General features: G+C 41.3%; 1 protein-coding gene across 1 annotated transcript in view; it reads left to right on the top strand.

Annotated features, from left to right (window-relative positions):
* tomm7 (translocase of outer mitochondrial membrane 7 homolog (yeast)) overlaps positions 1 to 19,594 on the top strand; it is a 31,009-nt gene that overhangs the window by 2,511 nt on the left and 8,904 nt on the right. The window contains exon 2 of the mRNA XM_059944921.1: positions 6,296 to 6,344. Within this exon, the coding sequence (XP_059800904.1) occupies positions 6,296 to 6,344 (49 nt within the window). The remainder of the gene's footprint in view (positions 1 to 6,295; positions 6,345 to 19,594) is intronic.

Here is a 19,594-nt window from a genome sequence, read left to right as displayed (position 1 = left end):
AACCTAAAAGTGTGGGTATAATAATAATCAATAATAAACAAGCTCTATCGATGTCTAGGGGATAATGAATTGTCATAAATGAATATAAAGTTCAGTTCAGTTCATACAGGCTGAGGTAGTTGGTGGTTTTGTTGTAATTGTTGGAGAGAGAGAGAAAGAGAGAGTGAACAGTGACAGCCAGTCAAACCTTCCTTTACGATCTTGATCCGTCGATGTGTTGTTGTGGTCATTCAGGTATGACCCCTCTGTCCTTTAGCTAGACCGTTCTTCTGTGGTGGACTCATCACCCAGGCAAGGGTGGACACACACACAAGCCCCCACCAGCCTCGCTATAAACACTGTGAGTTAAAATTGACCGATCCTTTGTTTAGTCTCCGATGCCCCACACTTTTCTCGTGGGTTCCAAAACTTAAGCAGTGTTCACTAGTGCGTCTCTTGGTGTGTCTGAGGGGTGTCTCCCCTGTTACGTATTCAGGCAACAATAAATATATGAGTTAGGCAAGGGTTTATATACCAAATAACATGTTTATTAAACACTGAGAACAAACCCCCCCAAAAGTAAACAAACACTAACGTAACCGGAAATCAGCTGCTGTGCGGCAGCTTGAACAGTTCTTAAAGCGATGTTGCAAAAACAGTTCTTTAAAGTAGTATTGCCAAAAGTTCAAAAATGCTCACAGTCCATTTAAAAGAAGAGACTTTATAAGACGATTTAAATTCTCTTTCACGTCGTTTTGCTTCAATCCCCGACGTCGAACTTTTCCCACGAAGAATTTACAAAACATAACGGCGTAAAGGCACTGACCTTTCCTTTATCACACTGTCCTCAATCTTTTCTGCTATCCCGCAGAGATTAACGCAAGAACAGTCAACGAATTCCTTCCGAATAAGGATTAAACAAGGTCGAACCCGTTTCACCGTCAAAAATCGATTCTCCTTGATCTTTAACTCCTGAACTCCAATCCTCACTCTCCACTGATTCTCAACTAGCAGTATTGTAAAGAAACTGCTGGCAATGACCTTTTAAACTTTAGGCATTAGATAAAACTTCATCTTTCAACTAAACTGCGTCATCACACTAAATCACGCAGTGGCATGAAGTCAGCTTGGCAAATCCAGCCACAAACTGCCCCTCCTCACAGGGTGGGGTCTTCCTTTTATACCCTGTGTAAAAAAAACCTGTCACATGATCTCTACTGGCGGGAAAATGACGTCACTCCACCATCACAAGACCATTACCTCAAGTCCAGTATAGCTTCAACCCCAGTCACGTGACAAGGGTACCACTGTCATGTGTCACGGGTACGTAACGCCCCAGACCTCACTTTTATCCCTACTCACGGAGTCTCAGGTGTCAATCAGTTTTGAATGGCTTAGCCCATCAAACCAGCCCACTCCGGCTGTCCACTGAGGAATCTTAATGAACAGAATAGTGCCAAGTAAACAGCCCTCTCCAGAGCCGTGAGTCTTACAGGAGTCATAATATGGTCTCTCTCCCCCGGTGTTATCTCACCCGTATCTGAAGCAGATGTTCCAGTCCCAGTATGTTTTGTTCCATCTCTTTCTCTCTCATTAACAGCCTGGCAACAGTAACGGTTTGTAATTCTCCCAGAGGAGGGGGACATGGGCAACCTTGCACCCTTCTGCCCATCAGAGCTGTTCATCCTTCGTAACAGTATCTTGTGATTTATTGTTTGAGTTATGATAATGAGGAACTTCATCTAATAGAAATGGAGGCAGATACACTAGTGAAATTTAAGAGACTACTAGACAGGTATATGGAGGAATTTAAGGTGGGGATTATATGGGAGGCAGGATTTAAGGGTCGGCACAACATTGTGGGCCCAAGGGCCTGTACTGTGCTGTATGTTCTATATGAAAGTAATGATGTGGTAGTTGTATGTCTATTGCAAGGGCCCTTGAGGAGACAGTCAATAAAACAAAATGGCTACAATAATTTACCAGAATCTGAGCGTTCTTTCTAAGATTTGTATATGCAAAAAATAAATATGTCTTTATTCTAGGTGAATTCACAATTGGATGTAAGTTATTGTGTAGTTGCTGATGAATATTTGATACACTCCAGCTGAAGGCGTGGATTCACAGTGGTTCCTACTGTCTACATGTGCAGTTTCTTTGTGTTAAATTTAGTATTTTTATATATAGTTGGATGTGAGTCAACTACACGTGCTCTCTCAGCTAAGACTTGGTGAAAGGAAATTACAGACCTCGATGATTGGGATGATGTTAGAGCAATTGTTAAGGATGAGGTGTTGGAGTACTTGGTGACACAGGACAAGATGGTACAAAGTCAGCGTGGTTTCCTTCAGGGAAAATCCTGCTTGACGAACCTGTTGGAATTCTTTGAGGAGATTACAAGTAGGCTAGATAAAGGTGATGCAGTGGATGTATATTTGGACTTTCAGAGGGCCTTTGGCAAGGTGCCATACATGAGGCTACTTACCAAGGTAAGAGCCTATGGTATTACAGGAAAGTTACTAATATGGTTAGAGCATTAGCTGATTAGTAGGAGGCAGCAAGTGGGAATAAAAGGATCCTTTTCTGGTTAGTTGCCAGTGATTAGTAATTTTCCACATGGGTTGGTGTTGGGATCGCTTCTTTTTATGCTGTATATCAGTGATTTAGATGATGGAATAGATGGCTTTGGTGCCAAGTTTACAGATGATATGAAGATTGGTGGAGGGGCAGGAAGAGTTGAGGAAACAGGTTGGATGCAGAAGGACTTAGGCAGATTAGGAGAATGGGCAAGAAAGTGGCTAATGAAATACAGTGTTGGAAAATGCATGGTCATGCACTTTGATAGTAGAAATAAATGTGTGGGCTATTTATTAAACAGGGAGAAAATCCAGGAATCTGGGGTGCACAGGGACTTGGGGGTCCTTGGGCAGAATGCCCAAAAGGTTAACTTGCAGATTGAGTCGGTGGTTAGGAAGGCAAATGCCGTGTTGGCATTCATTTCAAGAGGTCTAGAATACAAGAGCAAGTGTGATGCTGAGGGCTTATAAGGCATTGGTGAGGCCTTGCCTTGAGTATGGTGAACAGTTTCGGGCCCCTCTTCTTAGAAAAGATGTGCTGGCATAGGAGAGGGTCCAGAAGAGGTTCACAAGAATGATTCCAGGAATGAATGGGTTATCATACAAGGAACATTTGATGGCTCTGGGTCTGTACTTGCTGGAATTTAGAAGGATGAGGGGGGATGTCATTGAAACTTTTCGAATGTTGAAAGGCCTAGACAGAGTAGATGTGGAAAAGATGTTTCCCATTGTGGGAGAGTCTAGGACAAGTGTGTACAGCTTCAGGATAGGGGGCGCCCTTTCAAAACAGAAATGCAGAGAAATTTCTTTAGCCAAAAGGTGATGAATTTGTGGAATTTGTTTCCACGTGCAGCTGTGGAGGCCAGGTCGTTGGGTGTATCTAAGGCAGAGATTGATAGGTTCTTGATTGGACATGGCATCAAAGGTTACAGGGAGAATGCTGGGAAAAATAGGTTTGAGGAAGAGGGGGAGAGAAGGGTAAGCCATGATTTGAACGGTGGAGCACAGCAGACTCGATGGGCCAGATGGCCTAATTCTGCTCCTGTCTTATGGTCTAAGACTTGTGTTTAATTTGTAAGCATTTATTTTAAAGTGGTATGGAAAAAAAACCAAACTGCTGAAAACACTCAGATCAAACTGCATTTGTGGAAAGAAAAACAGATGATATTTCATGTTCAGGATCCTTTATCGTCTACAAATTTGAGGTTTTTAAGAAAGCCTCAGCACAATGAGTAAGGAGGCTATAAAAAGCACAGAAACTCTTGTGGCTGTCCTTGTGATGCCCTGACATCACTGAGCAAGATTTTGAAATTCATTAAAATAATCTATTTTCAACACAAGGTTTCCAGTTTCATCTGTTAATCCTGCCTTGATGATAGCAGTGGCAGTTTAGGAAATTAGTTGGCGAATTTTCTGTTTACTCTTTAGTTTTTAACTGATGGGCCATTTTCATGGTTATGCAATTACTTTAAGTTGTTAATGTTAGACCAGGCAGGCTGCTACTCAGAGGTGGTGCAGGTGAAGACCATTCTGTTAAATGTTCTGTTAAAAGTATTGAATTCCAAATTTATTGCTAATATTTACAAAGGTGCGGAATTTGTTCCCTGTGGAGTAAAATAAAGGTACCTTGCCATTTTTGAGTACGTCCTGAAAATTAGTGCTGAAGAGTACACAAAAATATAGTATTGCACATCCCATTAGAAGTTGTGTACATTCCAAAACTTCACACATGATTAGAGAGGAAGTATAGTATCTTTTACCTTCATTGTGATTATTCATTAAATATAGGGAAATCTCCAAGGAAAGCAAATCAACTGCCATATTCTCAAAAGGTTCCGAACAAATCTAAATAGTGTAGTTCTACAATGGTAACATGTAAAGCAGTGTATTTAGGGAAGGAAACTTCCTATAAGTCCTGAGTCCCAATGTCTTTGTGAGTCTTAATGTAAGGATTTTGACCTGAAGCATTTGTTGTTCTGTAAGCCAAACTTTCTCAGACGTTTTCAGTTCTTGACATACCAAGTCAAATTGTATAATTAATGTCAAATGGTTGAATGTTCAAAACTTTAATTAAAAATCCCTGTGTGCTGGTTAAAGAGCCTGAAGGCCATAGTTATCATTAATGGGAAAGAAATTGGTTGATTGAATGGAAGGATAGATAGATAGAGGTGTTCAAGAAGCTGTTAGATTAATACATGAATGTGCAGGAAATGGAGGGAAATGACATGTAAGAAGAAGGGATTCATTTAATTTGGCATTTGATTACTAATTTATTTAGTTTGCCACAAACATTGTGGGCCAAGGGCCTGTTCCTATTGTTCTGAGCAATGTACAGTATATATGAAGAACAAAATTGGTCTGAAAAGTTGGACCATAAGACAGGAGCAAATTTAGCCATTCAGCCCATCAACTCTGCTCCGCCATTCCATCATGGCTGATCCTGGATCAAACTCAACCCCTTATACCTGCTTTCTCGCCAGAGCCTTTGATGCCCTGACTGATCAAGCAACAGTCAACTTCCACCTTAAATATACCTGAGGACTTGGCCACCAACACAGTCTGTGGTAGAGCATTCCACAGACTTGCTACTCTCTGGCTAACAGAATTCCTTCTTAACTCTATTCTAAAAGGTCACCCCTCAATTTTGAGGCTGTGCCCTCTAGTTCTGGATGCCTCCACCATAGGAAACACCTTCTCCACATCCACCCTATCTAGTCCTTTCAACATTTGGTAGATTTCAATAATATCTCCCAGCATTCTTCTAAATTCCAGTGAGTACAGGTCCTCTTGTACCACTGTTGGATTCAGGGGTCAGTGACAACTAGCACCTTGTGAATCATTCTTGGTATAATTATTAGGGTAGCTTTGTCTTTCTAGAACCCTGAAGTCCCCCCCCCCTCAGCTCCCCCCACCCACACATAAGCAGCAGCAAAACAGTGACTCCCCCCACCAGAAAAAAAAAGCATCTGCACCCTCTACTGAGCACTCAAGTGTGCAGCAAAGCATCAATAAAGACTTGCAGTACCCCGAAAACTACCAGTTCACCCGATAATTCAACATACCACAGGTTCTTTCTCTCTCCATAATATGGGAAAAAGATGTGTCCCCGTTTCACAGCAAGAGGGGTGACATAACAAACAACTCACTGACTTATGATGTTAGAAGTCTGATGCATCACTTCTTCCGAGCTCTGTGCCCAAAGAACACGGATCACTGGGCATGCAGCCGGCTTGCTGCTTACGATCTTCTGTCTCCCATGACACACCGGTTTTCTGCAGCGGCACCAACCTTGAGTTTGTCTGCCTTCAGAGCCTCTAATTCTCCAATTCCCTGTCCAAATGTGCTATGGAAGTACTTTCACCTTATGGACAACAGCATAGGAGAATTATATCACCTCAGTGGGACGAACAGTAAATGTTTGTCCTGGCAGTCCTTGCATGATTTTTCTGTCATGTTCTTTGTGGATGTTGACATTTCTCTGTAGTAATATCAACATATTCTGTGTATTAAGATTGGTCAAATTCATTTTGTGTAGAGTCAGACTCCGGAAGATAGCAGGGAGGATATGTATGGTAGGTGGCCAGAGGAACTTGAGGATCAATGTGTATATTTTGACCTCCCTACCACATGTTACTATGAGGTAAATGAATGGAGTGTACCAGCAGCAATGATAATAATATGTACTGTGTCTGTAAATCGTGATTTTATGTTGGCTTTACTAATATGTTGTTTCCTTCCAGGTTTTAGAAGAGGTGGAGATCCAGGAATGCCAGAGCCCAGTCTTCTAAGGTAAACCCCTGAAATTATTGTGATTAGTTGAAGGAACTTTGTTGTATGTTGTGCTTTGGTATGGTAAATAGAGTGCCTGAAGTCTTCCTTGCATTCTCTTCCAAACTCTAAATGCCTGTGTTTAGGGGACCATGGTACACCTTAGGATATGTGTTTCGTTGTTTCAGTTGCAGTTTGCAATTGATATTTACTTCTATCAGTCAAATGTTCATGTAGATTTGAAATTAGCCATTCTAAAAAGTAATGAATAATTTGGTTACTGCCCAAAATGCCAGCGGTGTAACAGGCCGTAACTAGTAATTTTGGTTAGAGTCACAAAGAAGTACAGCACAGAAATGGGGCCTTTGGCCCAACTAGTTTATGCCAAAACCATTTAAACTGCCTATTCCCATCAAACTGCGCTGGGACCTTAGCCCTCCATACCCTTCCCATCCATATATCTATCCAAACCTTTCTTAAATGTTGAAGTCAAGCTTGCATGAACCACTTGTGCTGGCAGCTCATTCCATACTCTCATGGCACTCTGTGTGAAGAAGTTTCCCCTCATGTAAAATTCTCGCCTTTCACCTTTAAGCCATGACCCGGTTGTAGTCCCACCTAACTCAGTTGAAAAAGCTCTTTGAATTTACCTTATCTATACCCATCATAATTTTGTACATCTCTATCAAGTCTCATGTCAATCTTCTACGTTCTAAAGAATACAGTCCTAACCTATTCAATCTTTCCTTATAACTCAGGTCCTCCAGACCTGACAACATCCTTGTAAATTTTCTCTGTCCTCTTTTAACCTTATTTACATCTTTCAGGTAGGTAGGTGACCAAAACTGCACACAATACTCCAAATTTGGCCTCACCAACATTTTATACAACTTCAACCTAACATTCCACCTCCTGTATTTTGATTTATGAAGGCCAATGTGCCAAAAGCTTTCTTTTATGACCTTATCTACCTTTGACACCACTTTCAATGAATTATGTACAGGTGGCCCCCTGCTTTTCGTACGTTCGCTTTTCGACGACTTGCTGTTACGAAAGACCTACATTAGTACCTGTTTTCGCTAACCAGAGGATTTTCGCTTTTACAAAAAAAAGACGCCTGCTTTATACGTGTGTTTACCCCAAGAAAGACTACATTGACCATGAAGCCTTGTGCAGGCAGTTGTTTACGCACATGATTTTTTTTTCTGCAAATCGATTTTGGCTAGCTGTCTTCCCGAGTTTGATAAGTGAAACTACACCGTACCTACAACATTTCTACTTTATATAGGGTGTATATTTATCATATAATTCCTGCTTTTACTATATGTTAGTGTTATTTTAGATTTTATGTGTTATTTGCTTTAATTTAGTAGGTTATGTTTTTTGGATCTGGGAACGCTTAAAAATTTTTCCTATATAAGTTGATGGTAATTGCTTCTTTGATTTACGACATTTCGGATTACAAACTGTTTCATTGGAACGCTGTACCTTCGGATGGCGGGGGAAACCCATATCTCTATTCCAAGATCCCTTGTTCTACCACACTCCTCAGTGCCCTACCATTCACTGTGTAAGACCTACCCTGGCTGGTCGTACTGAAGTGCAACAACACTGCATTAAGTTCCATCTACCATTTTTCTGCCTATTTTTCCAGCTGTATCCCACTGCAAGCCAGGATAGCCTTCCTTCCTGCCCACTACACCCCGAGTCTAGGTGTCATCTGCAACTTTGCTGATCCAGTTAACCACGTTATCATCTAGATCATTGATATAGATGACAAACAACCAAGAACTCAGCACTGATCCCTGCAGCACACCTCGAGTCATAGACCTCCATTCAGAGAGGCAGCCCTCTACTATCGCTCTTTGGCTTCTACCACAAAGCCAATGTCTAATTCAGCCTACTACCTCTTCTTGAATGCCGAGCAACTGAACCTTATTGATTAGCCTCCCATACGGGACCTTGTCAATTGCCTTATTAAAGGCCATGTAGACAACATCCACTGCCTTGCATTCATCCACCTCCCTGGTAACATCCTCGAAAAACTCAAGATTGGGTAGATATGACCTACTGCATATGAAGCCTTGCTGACTATTCTTAAATCAGTCTACGTATATCCGGTCCTTTAGAATACCTTCCAATAACTTTCCCACCACTGATGTCAGACTCACAGGCCTATAATTTCCTGGTTTCTGTTTTGAGCCCTTTTTAAACAGCGGAACATCACTGGCTAACCGCCAGTCCTCTGGTACCATAGACAATAGGTACAGGAGTAGGCCATTCAGCCCTTTGAGCCAGCACCAACATTCAATGTGATCATGGCTGATCATCCACAATCAGTACCCCGTTCCTGCCTTCTCCCCATATCCCTTGACTCTGCTATCTTTAAGAGCTCTATCTAACTCTTCCTTGAAAGCATCCAGAGAATTGGTCTCCACTGCCTTCTGAGGTAGAGCATTCCATAGATCCACAACTCTCTGGGTGAAAAAGTTCTTCCTGAATTCCATTCTAAATGGCCTACCCCTTATTCTTAAACTGTGGCCTCTGGTTCTGGACTCCCCCAACATCAGGAACATGTTTCCTGCCTCTAGCATGTCCAATCCCTTAATAATCTTATATGTTTCAATCAGATCCCCTCTCATCCTTCTAAATTCCAGTGTATACAAGCCCAGTCGCTCCAATCTTCCAACATATGACAGTCCCACCATCCCAGGAATTAACCTCGTGAATCTATGCTGCAATCCCTCAATGGCAAGAATGTCCTTCCTCGAACTTGGAGACCAAAACTGAACACAATACTCCAGGTGTGGTCTCACCAGGGCCCTGTACAACTGCAGAAGGGCGTCTTTGCTCCTATGCTCAACTCCTTGTTATGAAGGCCAACGTGCCATTAGCTTTCTTCACTGCCTGCTGTACCTGCATGCTTACTTTCAGTGATTGATGTACAAGAACACCTAAATCTCATTGTACTTCCTCTTTTCCTAACTTGACACCATTCAGATAGTAATCTGCCTTCCTGTTCTTGCTGCCAAAGTGGATAACCTCACATTTATCCGCATTAAACTGCATCTGCCATGCATCTGCCCGCTCACCCAACCTGTCCAAGTCACCCTGCATTCTCCTAACATCCTCCTCATATTTCACACTGCCACCCAGCTTTGTGTCATCGGCAAATTTGCTAATGTTACTTTTAATCCCTTCATCTAAATCATTAATGTATATTGTAAATAGCTGTGGTCCCAGCACCGAGCCTTGCAGTACCCACTAGCCGCTGCCTGCCATTCTGAAAAGGACCCGTTAATCCCTACTCTTTGTTTCCTGTCTGACTACCAATTTTCTATCCATGTTAGTACCATACCCCCAATACTATGTGTTCTAATTTTGCCCACTAATCTATGTGGGACCTCGTCAAAAGCTTTCTGAAACTCCTGGTACACTACATCCACTGGCTCTCCCTTGTCCATTTTCATAGTTACATCCTCAAAAAATTCCAGAAGATTAGTCAAGCATGATTTCCCCTTCATAAATCCATGCTGACTCCGTCTGATCCTGTTACTGCTATCCAAATGTGCCGCTATTTCATCTTTTATAATTGACTCTAGCATCTTCCTCACCACTGATGTCTGGCTAACTAGTCTATAATTCCCTGTTTTCTCTCTCTCTCCTTTCTTAAAAAGTGGGATAACATTAGCTGCCCTCCAATCCTCAGGAACTGATCCTGAATCTATAGAACATTGGAAAATGATTACCAATGCATCCACGATTTCTAGAGCCACCTCCTTAAGTACCCTAGGATGCAGACCATCAGGCCCTGGGGATTTATCAGCCATCAGTCCCATCAGTCTACCCAACACCATTTTCTGCCTAATGTGAGTTTCTTTCAGTTCCCCTGTTACCCCAGGTCCTCTGGCCACTGTTACATCTGGGAGATTGGTACCTCTTCTGTCACTAAGGATGCTTTAAATATCTTTGCCTTCAATTTCTGCACTTGCCTTCCATAGGGTCTGAGTGAACACCTTGTCAGGCCATGGGGATTAATTCCCCCTGATTTGCCTCAGTAGCAAACACCTCCTCTGTAATCTGTACAAGGTCTACGAAGTTGGTGCTGCTTTGCCTCACTTCTATAGACTCTGTATCCATCACCTGAGCAAATACAAATGCAAAGAATGCGCTTACAATCTTCCCCCAAGTGCTTTGGCTCCACACATGGATCGCCTTTCTGGTCTGCCAGAGACCCAATGTGGTCTTGCATAATCTGTGAAATCCCTGGGGATTCTTATTCACGTTGTCTGCTAGATCAACTTTATCCCTTCTAGAAACATAGAAAAATTAAAGCACAATACAGGCCCTTCAGCCCACAATGCTATGCCAAACATGTACTTCAGAAATTACGTAGGGTTACCCATAGTCCTCTATTTTTCTAAGCTCCATGTACCTTTCCAGGAGTCTCTTAAAAGACCCTATCATATCTACCTCCACCACCATCGCTGGCAGCCCATTCCACATACTCATTGCTCTCTGCATTTAAAAAAAAACTTATCCCTGACATCTCCTCCGTACCTACTTCCAAGCACCTTAAAACTGATAGCCATTTCAGCCCTGGGAAAAAGTCTCTGACTATCCAAATGATCAATACCTCTCATAATCTTATGCACTCTATCAGGTCACCTCTCATCCTCTGTCACTCCAAGGAGAAAAGGCAAAGTTCACTCAACCTATTCTTGTAAGGCATGCTCCCCAATCCAGACAACATTCTTGTAAATCTCCTCTGCACCCTTTCTGTGGTTTCCACATCCTTCTTGAAGTGAGGTGACCTGAATTGAGCACAGTATTCCAAATGGGGTCTGACCAGGGTCCTATATAGCTGCAACATTACCTCTCAGCTCTTGAACTCAATCCCATGTTTGATGAAGGCCAGTGCACTGTATGCTTTCTTAACCACAGAGACAACCTGCACGGCAGCTTTGAGTGTCCTGTGGACTCAGATCCCAAGATTCCTCTGATCCTCCACACTGCTGAGATTCTTACCATTAATACTATATTCTGCCATCATATTTGACCTACCAAAATGAGCCACTTCACACTTATCTGGGTTGGACTCCATCTGCCACATCCCAGCCCGGTTTTGCATCCTACCGATGTCCCACTGTAACCTCTTGACAGCCCTCCACACTCTCCACAACACCCCCAACCTTTGTGTCATCAGCAAATTTACTAACCCATCCCTCCACTTCCTCATCCAGGTCATTTATAAAAATCACGAAAAGAAGGGGTCCCAGAACAGATCCCTGAGGCACCCCACTGGTGACCGACCTCCATCCAGAATATGACCTGTCGACAACCACTCTTTGCCTTCTGTGGCCAAGCCAAGTCTGGATCCACAAAGCAATGTCCCCTTGGATCTGATGCCCCCTTACTTTCTCAATAAGCCTTGCATAGGGTACCTTATCAAATGCCTTGCTGAAATCCATATACACTATATCTACTGCTCTTCCTTCATCAATGTGTTTAGTCACATCCTCAAAAAATTCACTCAGGCTCATAAGGCACGATCTGCCTTTGACAAAGTCATGCTGACTATTCCTAGTCATATTATGCGTCTCTAAGTGTTTATAAATCCTGCCTCTCAGGATCTTTACCATCAAATTACCAGCCACTGAAGTAAGACTCACTGGTCTATAATTTCCTGGGCTATCTCTACTCCCTTTCTTGAATAAGGGAACAACATTTGCAACCCTCCATCTGCCCCTATTGATAATGCAAATATTATTGCCAGAGGCTCAGTAATGTCCTCCCTCGCCTCCCACAGTAGCCTGGGGTACATCTCATCCGGTCCCGGAAACTTACCCAACTTGATGCTTTCCAAAAGCTCCAGCACATCCTCTTTCTTAATGTCTATACGTTCAAGCTTTTCAATCTGCTGTAAGTCATCTCTACGATCGCCAAGATTCTTTTCTGTAGTGAATACTGAAGCAAAGTATTTATTAAGTACCTCATCTGTCTCCTCCGTTTCCATTCACACTTTTCAACTATCACACTTGATTGTTCCTATTCTCTCACATCTTATCCTCTTGCTCTTCACATATTTGTAGAATGCTTTTGGGTTTTCTTAATCCTGCTCTCCAAGGCCCTTTTTGGCTCTCTTAATTTCATTCTTAAGCTCCTTTCTGCTAGCCTTATAATCTTCTAGATCTGTATCATTACCTAGTTTTTTTAACCTTTTGTAAGCTTTTCTTCTTGACTAGATTTCCAACAGCCTTTGTACACCATGGATCCTGTACCCTACAGTCCTGATGACTACACCTGCAAAAGGTGCATCCAGCTGGGAACTGGAGCTGAATGAACTTTGGGTCATTTGGGAGACAGAGGCAGTAGTAGATCGGAGTTTCAGGGAGACAGTCACCCCTAAAAGTCAGGAGACAGGTAGCTGAGTGACTGTCAGGAGAAGGAAGGGGAATAGACTGAAAGAGCAGAGCACCCCTGTGGCTGTTCCCATCAACAATAAGTATATTGTTTTGGATACTGTTGGTGGGGACGGCCTACCAGGGACAAGTTGTAGTGGTCGTGTCTCTAGCACCGAGACTGGATTCTCAGCTCAGAAAGGAAGGAAGGAAAAGAGGAGAGCAGTAGTGATAGGGGATTCGATAGTTAGGGGGACAGATAAGAAGTTCTGTGGAAGAGATCGAGAATACCAGATGGTCTGTTGCCTCCCTGTTGCTAGGGTCCACGATATCTCGGATCCAGTTCTCAGTATCCTCAGGAGAGAAGGTGAACAGCCAGATGTCATGGTCCACGTGGGAACCAATGACATAGGAGTAGGAATGAGGTCCTGAAGAAGGAATATAGGGAGTTAAGAAAGAAGTTAAAAAACAGGACCTCGAGGGTGGTAATCTTGGGATTGCTGCCTGTGCCATGAGACAGAGAGGGTAGGAACAGGAAGTTATGGCAGATGAATGCATGGCTGAAGAGTTTTTGCAGGGGGCAGGGATTCAGATTTCTGGATCATTGGGATCTCTTCTGGGGAAGGTCTGACCTGTACAAAAAGGACGGGCTGCACCTGAACTGGAAAGGGACCAATATCCTGGTGGGCAGGTTTGCTAGAGCTGTTGGGGAGGGTTTAAACTAGTTTGGCAGAGATGTGGGAATTGGAATGTGAGTGCAGAGATTAGGGTAGAAAGGCAAGGGCATGATGCTATATGTTCTGAGTTGGTGAGGAAGGACAGGCAGGGGACAAAACATAAATGTAGCCACTCAGAGGGGTTGAACTGAGTCTATTTCAACGCTAGGAGTATTAGGAATAAAGGGGATGAACTTAGAGCATGGATCAGAACTATGATGTTGCAGCCATTACTGAAACTTGGCTGGAGGAAGGGCAGGATTGGTTGATGCAGGTACCAGGGTTTAGGTGTTTTAAAAGGAATAGGATGGGAGGTAAAAAAGGGGGGGGGGGGGGGCGGGGAGTAGTATTACTGGTCAGGGATAGTATCACGGCTATAGAAAGGAGGACGCTGCAGAGGGAGCGTCCACTGAGTCGGTCTGGGTGGAAGTTAGAAATAGGAAGGGATTAATCACTGTGTTGCGAGTAGTCTATAGGCCCCCAGATAGCCCTCGGGACACCGAGCAGAAGATAAGCAGGCAGATTTTAGAATGGTGCAGGAAATACAGGGTTGTAGTTATGGATGATTTCAACTTCCCTCATATTGACTGGCACCTCCTGACTGCAGGGGGCATAGATGGGGCTGAATTTGTCAGGTGTGTTCAAGAAGGATTCCAGACACAGTATGTGGACCGGCCAACAAGAGGAGAGGCCATACTGGATCTAGATCTGGGTAATGAATCTGGTCAGGTGGCAGACCTCTTGGTGGGGGAGCATTTTGGTAAGAGTGACCACAACTCCCTTAGCTTCAGCATAGCTATGGAAAAGGATAAAAACAGACAAAATGGGAAAGTGCTTAACTGGGGAAGGGCTATCTATGAAGGGATGAGGCAAGAACTAGTGAGAGTAAATTGGAAACAAATGTTCAAGAGTGAAAGCACAGAAGTAATGTGGAGGAAGTTTAGGGACCACGTGCTGGGTTCAGGATGGGTTTGTCCCATTGAGACAAGGAAAAAATGGTAGGAAAAAGGGACCGTGGCTGACGAAACATGTGAGGCAACTGGTCAGATATATATTAGATATAAGAAGCAGGAAGCAGGAGGGGTTCATTGAGAAACATAGGATAGCCAGGAAGGAGCTTAAGAAAGGACTTAGGAAAGCTCGAAAGGGGCATGAGAAGGCCTTGGCATGTAGGTTTAAGGAGAACCCCAAGGTGTTCTATGCGTATGTGAAGAACAGAAGGATGACAAGAATGAAGGATAAAGAAGGCAGAGCGTGCCTGGAGGCGGAAGAGGTTGGGGAGGTCCTAAATGAATACTTTGTTTCAGTATTCACAAGTGCAAAGGACCTTGATCAGGGTGAGGTCGAAATGGAACAGACCATGTGCTGGACAGTGTGGAGATTAAGGAAGAAGTGTTGGATCTTCTTAAAAACATAAAGATTGATAAGTCCCCAAGACTGGATGTGATATACCCCAGGTTGCTATGGGAAGTGAGAGATGAGATCACTGGATCAGTAGCTAAGATCTTTGAATCCTCTTTGGCTGCAGGGGAGGTGCCGGAGGATTGGAGAATGGCAAATGTAGCTCCCTTGTTTAAATAAGGTAATAGAGAGAATCCTGGGAACTATAGACCGGTCAGTCTTACGTCGGTGGTCTGCAAACTATTGGAAAGGATTCTTAAGAATTGGATCTACGAGCATTTGGAGAAGTACAGTCTACTCAAGGATAGTCAACATGGCTTTGTGAAGGGAAGGTCATGCCTCACGAGCCTAATTGAATTTTTTGAAGAGGTAACAAAAGAAATTGATGAGGGTAGGAAGGTAGATGTGGCCTACATGGATTTTAGCAGGACATTTGACAAGGTCCCCCATGAGAGACTCATCCAGAAAGTCATTGTATTTTGTAAATACAATTTGTACACAAATTTAGAACTTGATGGCTGCAACACACTCAACAAAAGTTGGGACAGAGTTAAAATAAGATTGAAAAGTGCACAGAATATTCAAGTAACACTGGTTTGGAAGACTCCACATTAAGCAGGCTAATTAGTAGCAGGTGAGGTATGACTGGGTATAAAAGTAGCATCCATCAAAGGCAAGGATGGGTCGTGGCTCACCCCTTTGTGCCAAAATTCGTGAGAGAATTGTTAGTCAGTTCAAAAGGAACATTTCCCAAATCAAGATTGCAGAGAATTTAGGTCTTTCAACATCTACAGTACATAATATTGTGAAAAGATTCAGAGAATTCAGAGACATCTCAGTGCATAAAGGGCAAGGTCGAGCCCTCAGGCAGCACTGCCTAAGAAACAGTTATGCTACTGTGACAATTATAGCCACCTGGGCTCGGGAGTACTTCAGAAAACCATTGTCACTTAACACAGTCCGTCGCTGCATCCAGAAATGCAACTTGAAACTGTATTACGCAAGGAGGAAACCATACATCAACTCTATACAGAAATGCCGGCGAGTTCTCTGGGTCCGAGCTCATCTTAAATGGACCGAAAGACTGTGGAACTGTGTGCTGTGGTCAGATGAGTACACATTTCAGCTAGTTTTCAGGAAAAACGGGTGTTGAGTTCTCCGTGCCAAAGATGAAAACGACCATCCTGATTGTTGTCAGCGAAAGGTGCAGAAGCCAGCATCTGTGATGTTGCCGATGTTAGGGAAGTCCAGAATGAGGAGTCACAGTTTAAGGATAAAGGGGAAGCCTTTTAGGACCAAGATGAGGAAAAACTTCTTCACACAGAGAGTGGTGAATCTGAATTCTCTGTTACAGGAAACAGTTGAGGCCAGTTCATTGGCTATATTTAAGAGGAAGTTAGATATGGCCCTTGTGGCTAAAGGGATCGGGGGTATGGAGAGAAAGCAGATACAGGGTTCTGAGTTGGATGATCAGCCATGATCATACTGAATGGCGGTGCAGGCTCAAAGGGCCAAATGGCCTACTCCTGCACCTATTTTCTATGTTTTTATGTGATGGTATGGGGGTGCATCAATGCCCACGGCATGGGTGAGTTGCATGTATGTGAAGGTACCATTGACTCTGAGGCGTATATTAGGATTTTAGAGAGACATATGTTGCCATCAAGGCGACGTCTCTTCCCTGGATGTCCATGCTTATTTCAGCAGGACATTGCCAGACCACATTCTGCAAGGGCTACAACAGTGTGGCTCTGTAGACACAGAGTGCGTGTGCTTGACTGGCCTGCTGTCAGTCCAGATCTATCTCCTATTGAAAATGTATGGCGCATCATGAAGAGGAGAATCAGACAACAGAGACCATGGACTGCTGAGCAGCTGAAGTCTTATATCAAGCAAGAATGGACAAAATTTCCAATTGCAAATCTACTACAATTAGTTCCAAAACAATTAAAAAGTGTTATTAAAAGGAAAGGTGATATAACACAATGGTAAACATGCCTCTGTCCCAACTTTTGTTGAGTGTGTTGCAGCCATCAAATTCTAAATTCGTGTATATTTGCAAAATACAATTAAGTTGGTCAGTAAAACTATTGAAAATCTTTGTACTTTTGTCAGTCAAATAAAGGTTCTCATGAATTAACATATCACATATTTTTGTTTTTCTTTTTACTTTTTATTAATTTTTAAACAAACATAAATGAAACATGAATAGAGAGAGTTTGAGAGTACATAGTTAATAGTTTAAATAAACATTCAAATAGATGATAATCAATATATAATAACCTCCCAAACTCATGGTAATTGCGAACAAAAGAAGTTAAAAAAAGAGGAAAAAAACTAACCAACATGGGCCATTGCATTATGTCAAATATATACAATAGTGCCAATAACTCCGAACCTCCATCCAAATAATTAAGGATAATAAAAGTGAAGTTTAGGAAAAGACAATTTAACTCGTATGAAAATGTTGAATAAATGGTCTCCAAGTTTCTTCAAATTTAACTTAAGGATCAAAGACAACACTTCTAATTTTTTCTAAGCTCAAACAAGAGATAGTTTGAGAAAACCACTGAAATATAGTTGGAGGATTAATTTCTTTCCAATTCAATAAAATAGATCTTCTAGCCATTAATGTAACAAATGCAATCATCCGTCGAGATGAGGGAGATAAACAACTATTATCCGCCATTGGTAAACCGAAAATTGCAGTAATAGGATGCGGTTGGAAATTGATATTCAGAACTGTTGAAATAATACCGAAAATATCTTTCCAGTAATTTTGCAAACAAGGGCAAGACCAAAAGGTCAATGAAGCAACATCAGAATTACATCTGTCACAGGTTGGATTAACATAAGAATAAAATTGAGGAAGTTTATCCTTAGACATATGAGCTCCATGTACAACCTTAAATTGTATTAGGGCATGTTTAGCACAAATAGAAGAAGAATTGACTAATTGTAAAATTTTCTCCCACTGTTCAGTGGGTATAAGACAATGAAGTTCTTTTTCCCATTCCTTCTTAATTTTTTTCTGTGATACTTCTGGCTGTATTTTCATGATCATATTATAAATGATAGCTACTAAACCCTTCTGGCAAGGATTCAGAGCTAAAAAATTTTCCATAATGTCCAATGAACATAGTTTCGGAAAAGACTGTAACTCATTATTCAAAAAATTTCTAACTTGCAAATATCTAAAGAAATGAGTTTTAGGTAAATTATATTTATTAGATAGCTGTTCAAAGGACATAAAACTATTATCTAAAAATAGATCACGAAAACATGTTATACCTTTTGTTTTCCGTAAAACAAAGGCTTGATCCATAAAAGAGGGCTGAAAAAGTAAGTTAGATATTATAGGGCTTGATCAGATGAACTTATTCAAGCCAAAAAATTTACGAAATTGAAACCATATTCACAATGTATGTTTAACTATAGGACTAGTTATTTGTTTATTCAATTTAGATAAAGAAAAAGGAAGTGAAAATCCTAAAATTGAAAACAGTGAAAAGTCTTGTACAGATTTACATTCCAAATTTACCCATTGTGGGCAAGCTGCTATAGTCGATTCTTGTGTCCAAAATATTAAATATCGTATATTAACGGCCCAATAGTAAAATCTCAAGTTTAGCAAGGCCAAACCACCCTCCTTCTTAGGCTTCTGTACATATTTTTTGCTTAGTCTAGGATTTTTATTCTGCCACAGATAGGAAGATATTTTGGAGTCAATAATATCAAAAAAAAGATTTAGGAATAAAAATTGGTAATGCTTGAAATAAATATAAGAATTTGGGTAATACCATCATCTTAATAGCATTAATTTGACCAACCAATGACAAAGATAATGGAGACCACCTGGTAACAAGTTGCTTAATTTGGTCAATTAAAGGTAAGAAATTAACTTTAAATAAATCTTTGTTTTTTGGTAATTTTAATACCAAAATAAGTAAAATAATCTGTGACAACTTTAATTGGTAAGTGTTTATAAATTGGAACTTGCATATTTAATGGAAATAATTCACTTTTATTAAAATTCAATTTGTAACCAGAAAAGTTACTAAACTGAGCAAGCAAGGATGAAATAGCAGGAATAGATCTCTCAGGGTCGGATATGTATAGTAACAAATCATCAGCATATGATGATAACTTGTACGTCCCTTCCCCACAAGTAATACCCAAAATATTAGGTGATTCACGAATGGCTATAGCTAAAGGTTCCAAAACAATGTCAAATAGTAAAGGACTTAAAGGACAGCCTTGCCTTGTACCACGGAATAACTGAAAAAAAGGAGATCTTTGATTATTGGTAAAGACCAAAGCCAAGGGTTTATAGTATATTACTTTAATCCATGATATAAATTTTGAGCTAAAATTAAAATGCTGCAATGTATTAAATAAATATGGCCATTCAACACTATCAAATGCTTTTTCAGCATCTAAGGAAATGACACATTCTGGTATTTTGGGTGAAGGAATATAAATAATATTAATTAATTTTCTAATGTTAAAAGATGAGTAGCAGTTTTTAATAAATCCGGTCTGATCTTCAGAAATAATTTGAGGTAATATATTTTCTAATCTAGTGGCCAAAGCTGATAGGATGCACATTCAGTGGGGTCCTTATCTTTTTTAAGAATTAAAGAAATAGAGGCTTCATAAAAAGATTGTGGCAATTTATCTATAGTTAAAGCATCTTTAAAAATTTTACAAAGCCAAGGAGAAAGTATAGAGGAAAAGGATTTAAAAAATTCTA

The sequence above is a fragment of the Hypanus sabinus genome, chromosome 20, assembly GCF_030144855.1.
Source record: "Hypanus sabinus isolate sHypSab1 chromosome 20, sHypSab1.hap1, whole genome shotgun sequence".
NCBI lineage: Eukaryota > Metazoa > Chordata > Chondrichthyes > Myliobatiformes > Dasyatidae > Hypanus > Hypanus sabinus.
This window is presented reverse-complemented; position numbering and strand designations above follow the sequence as displayed.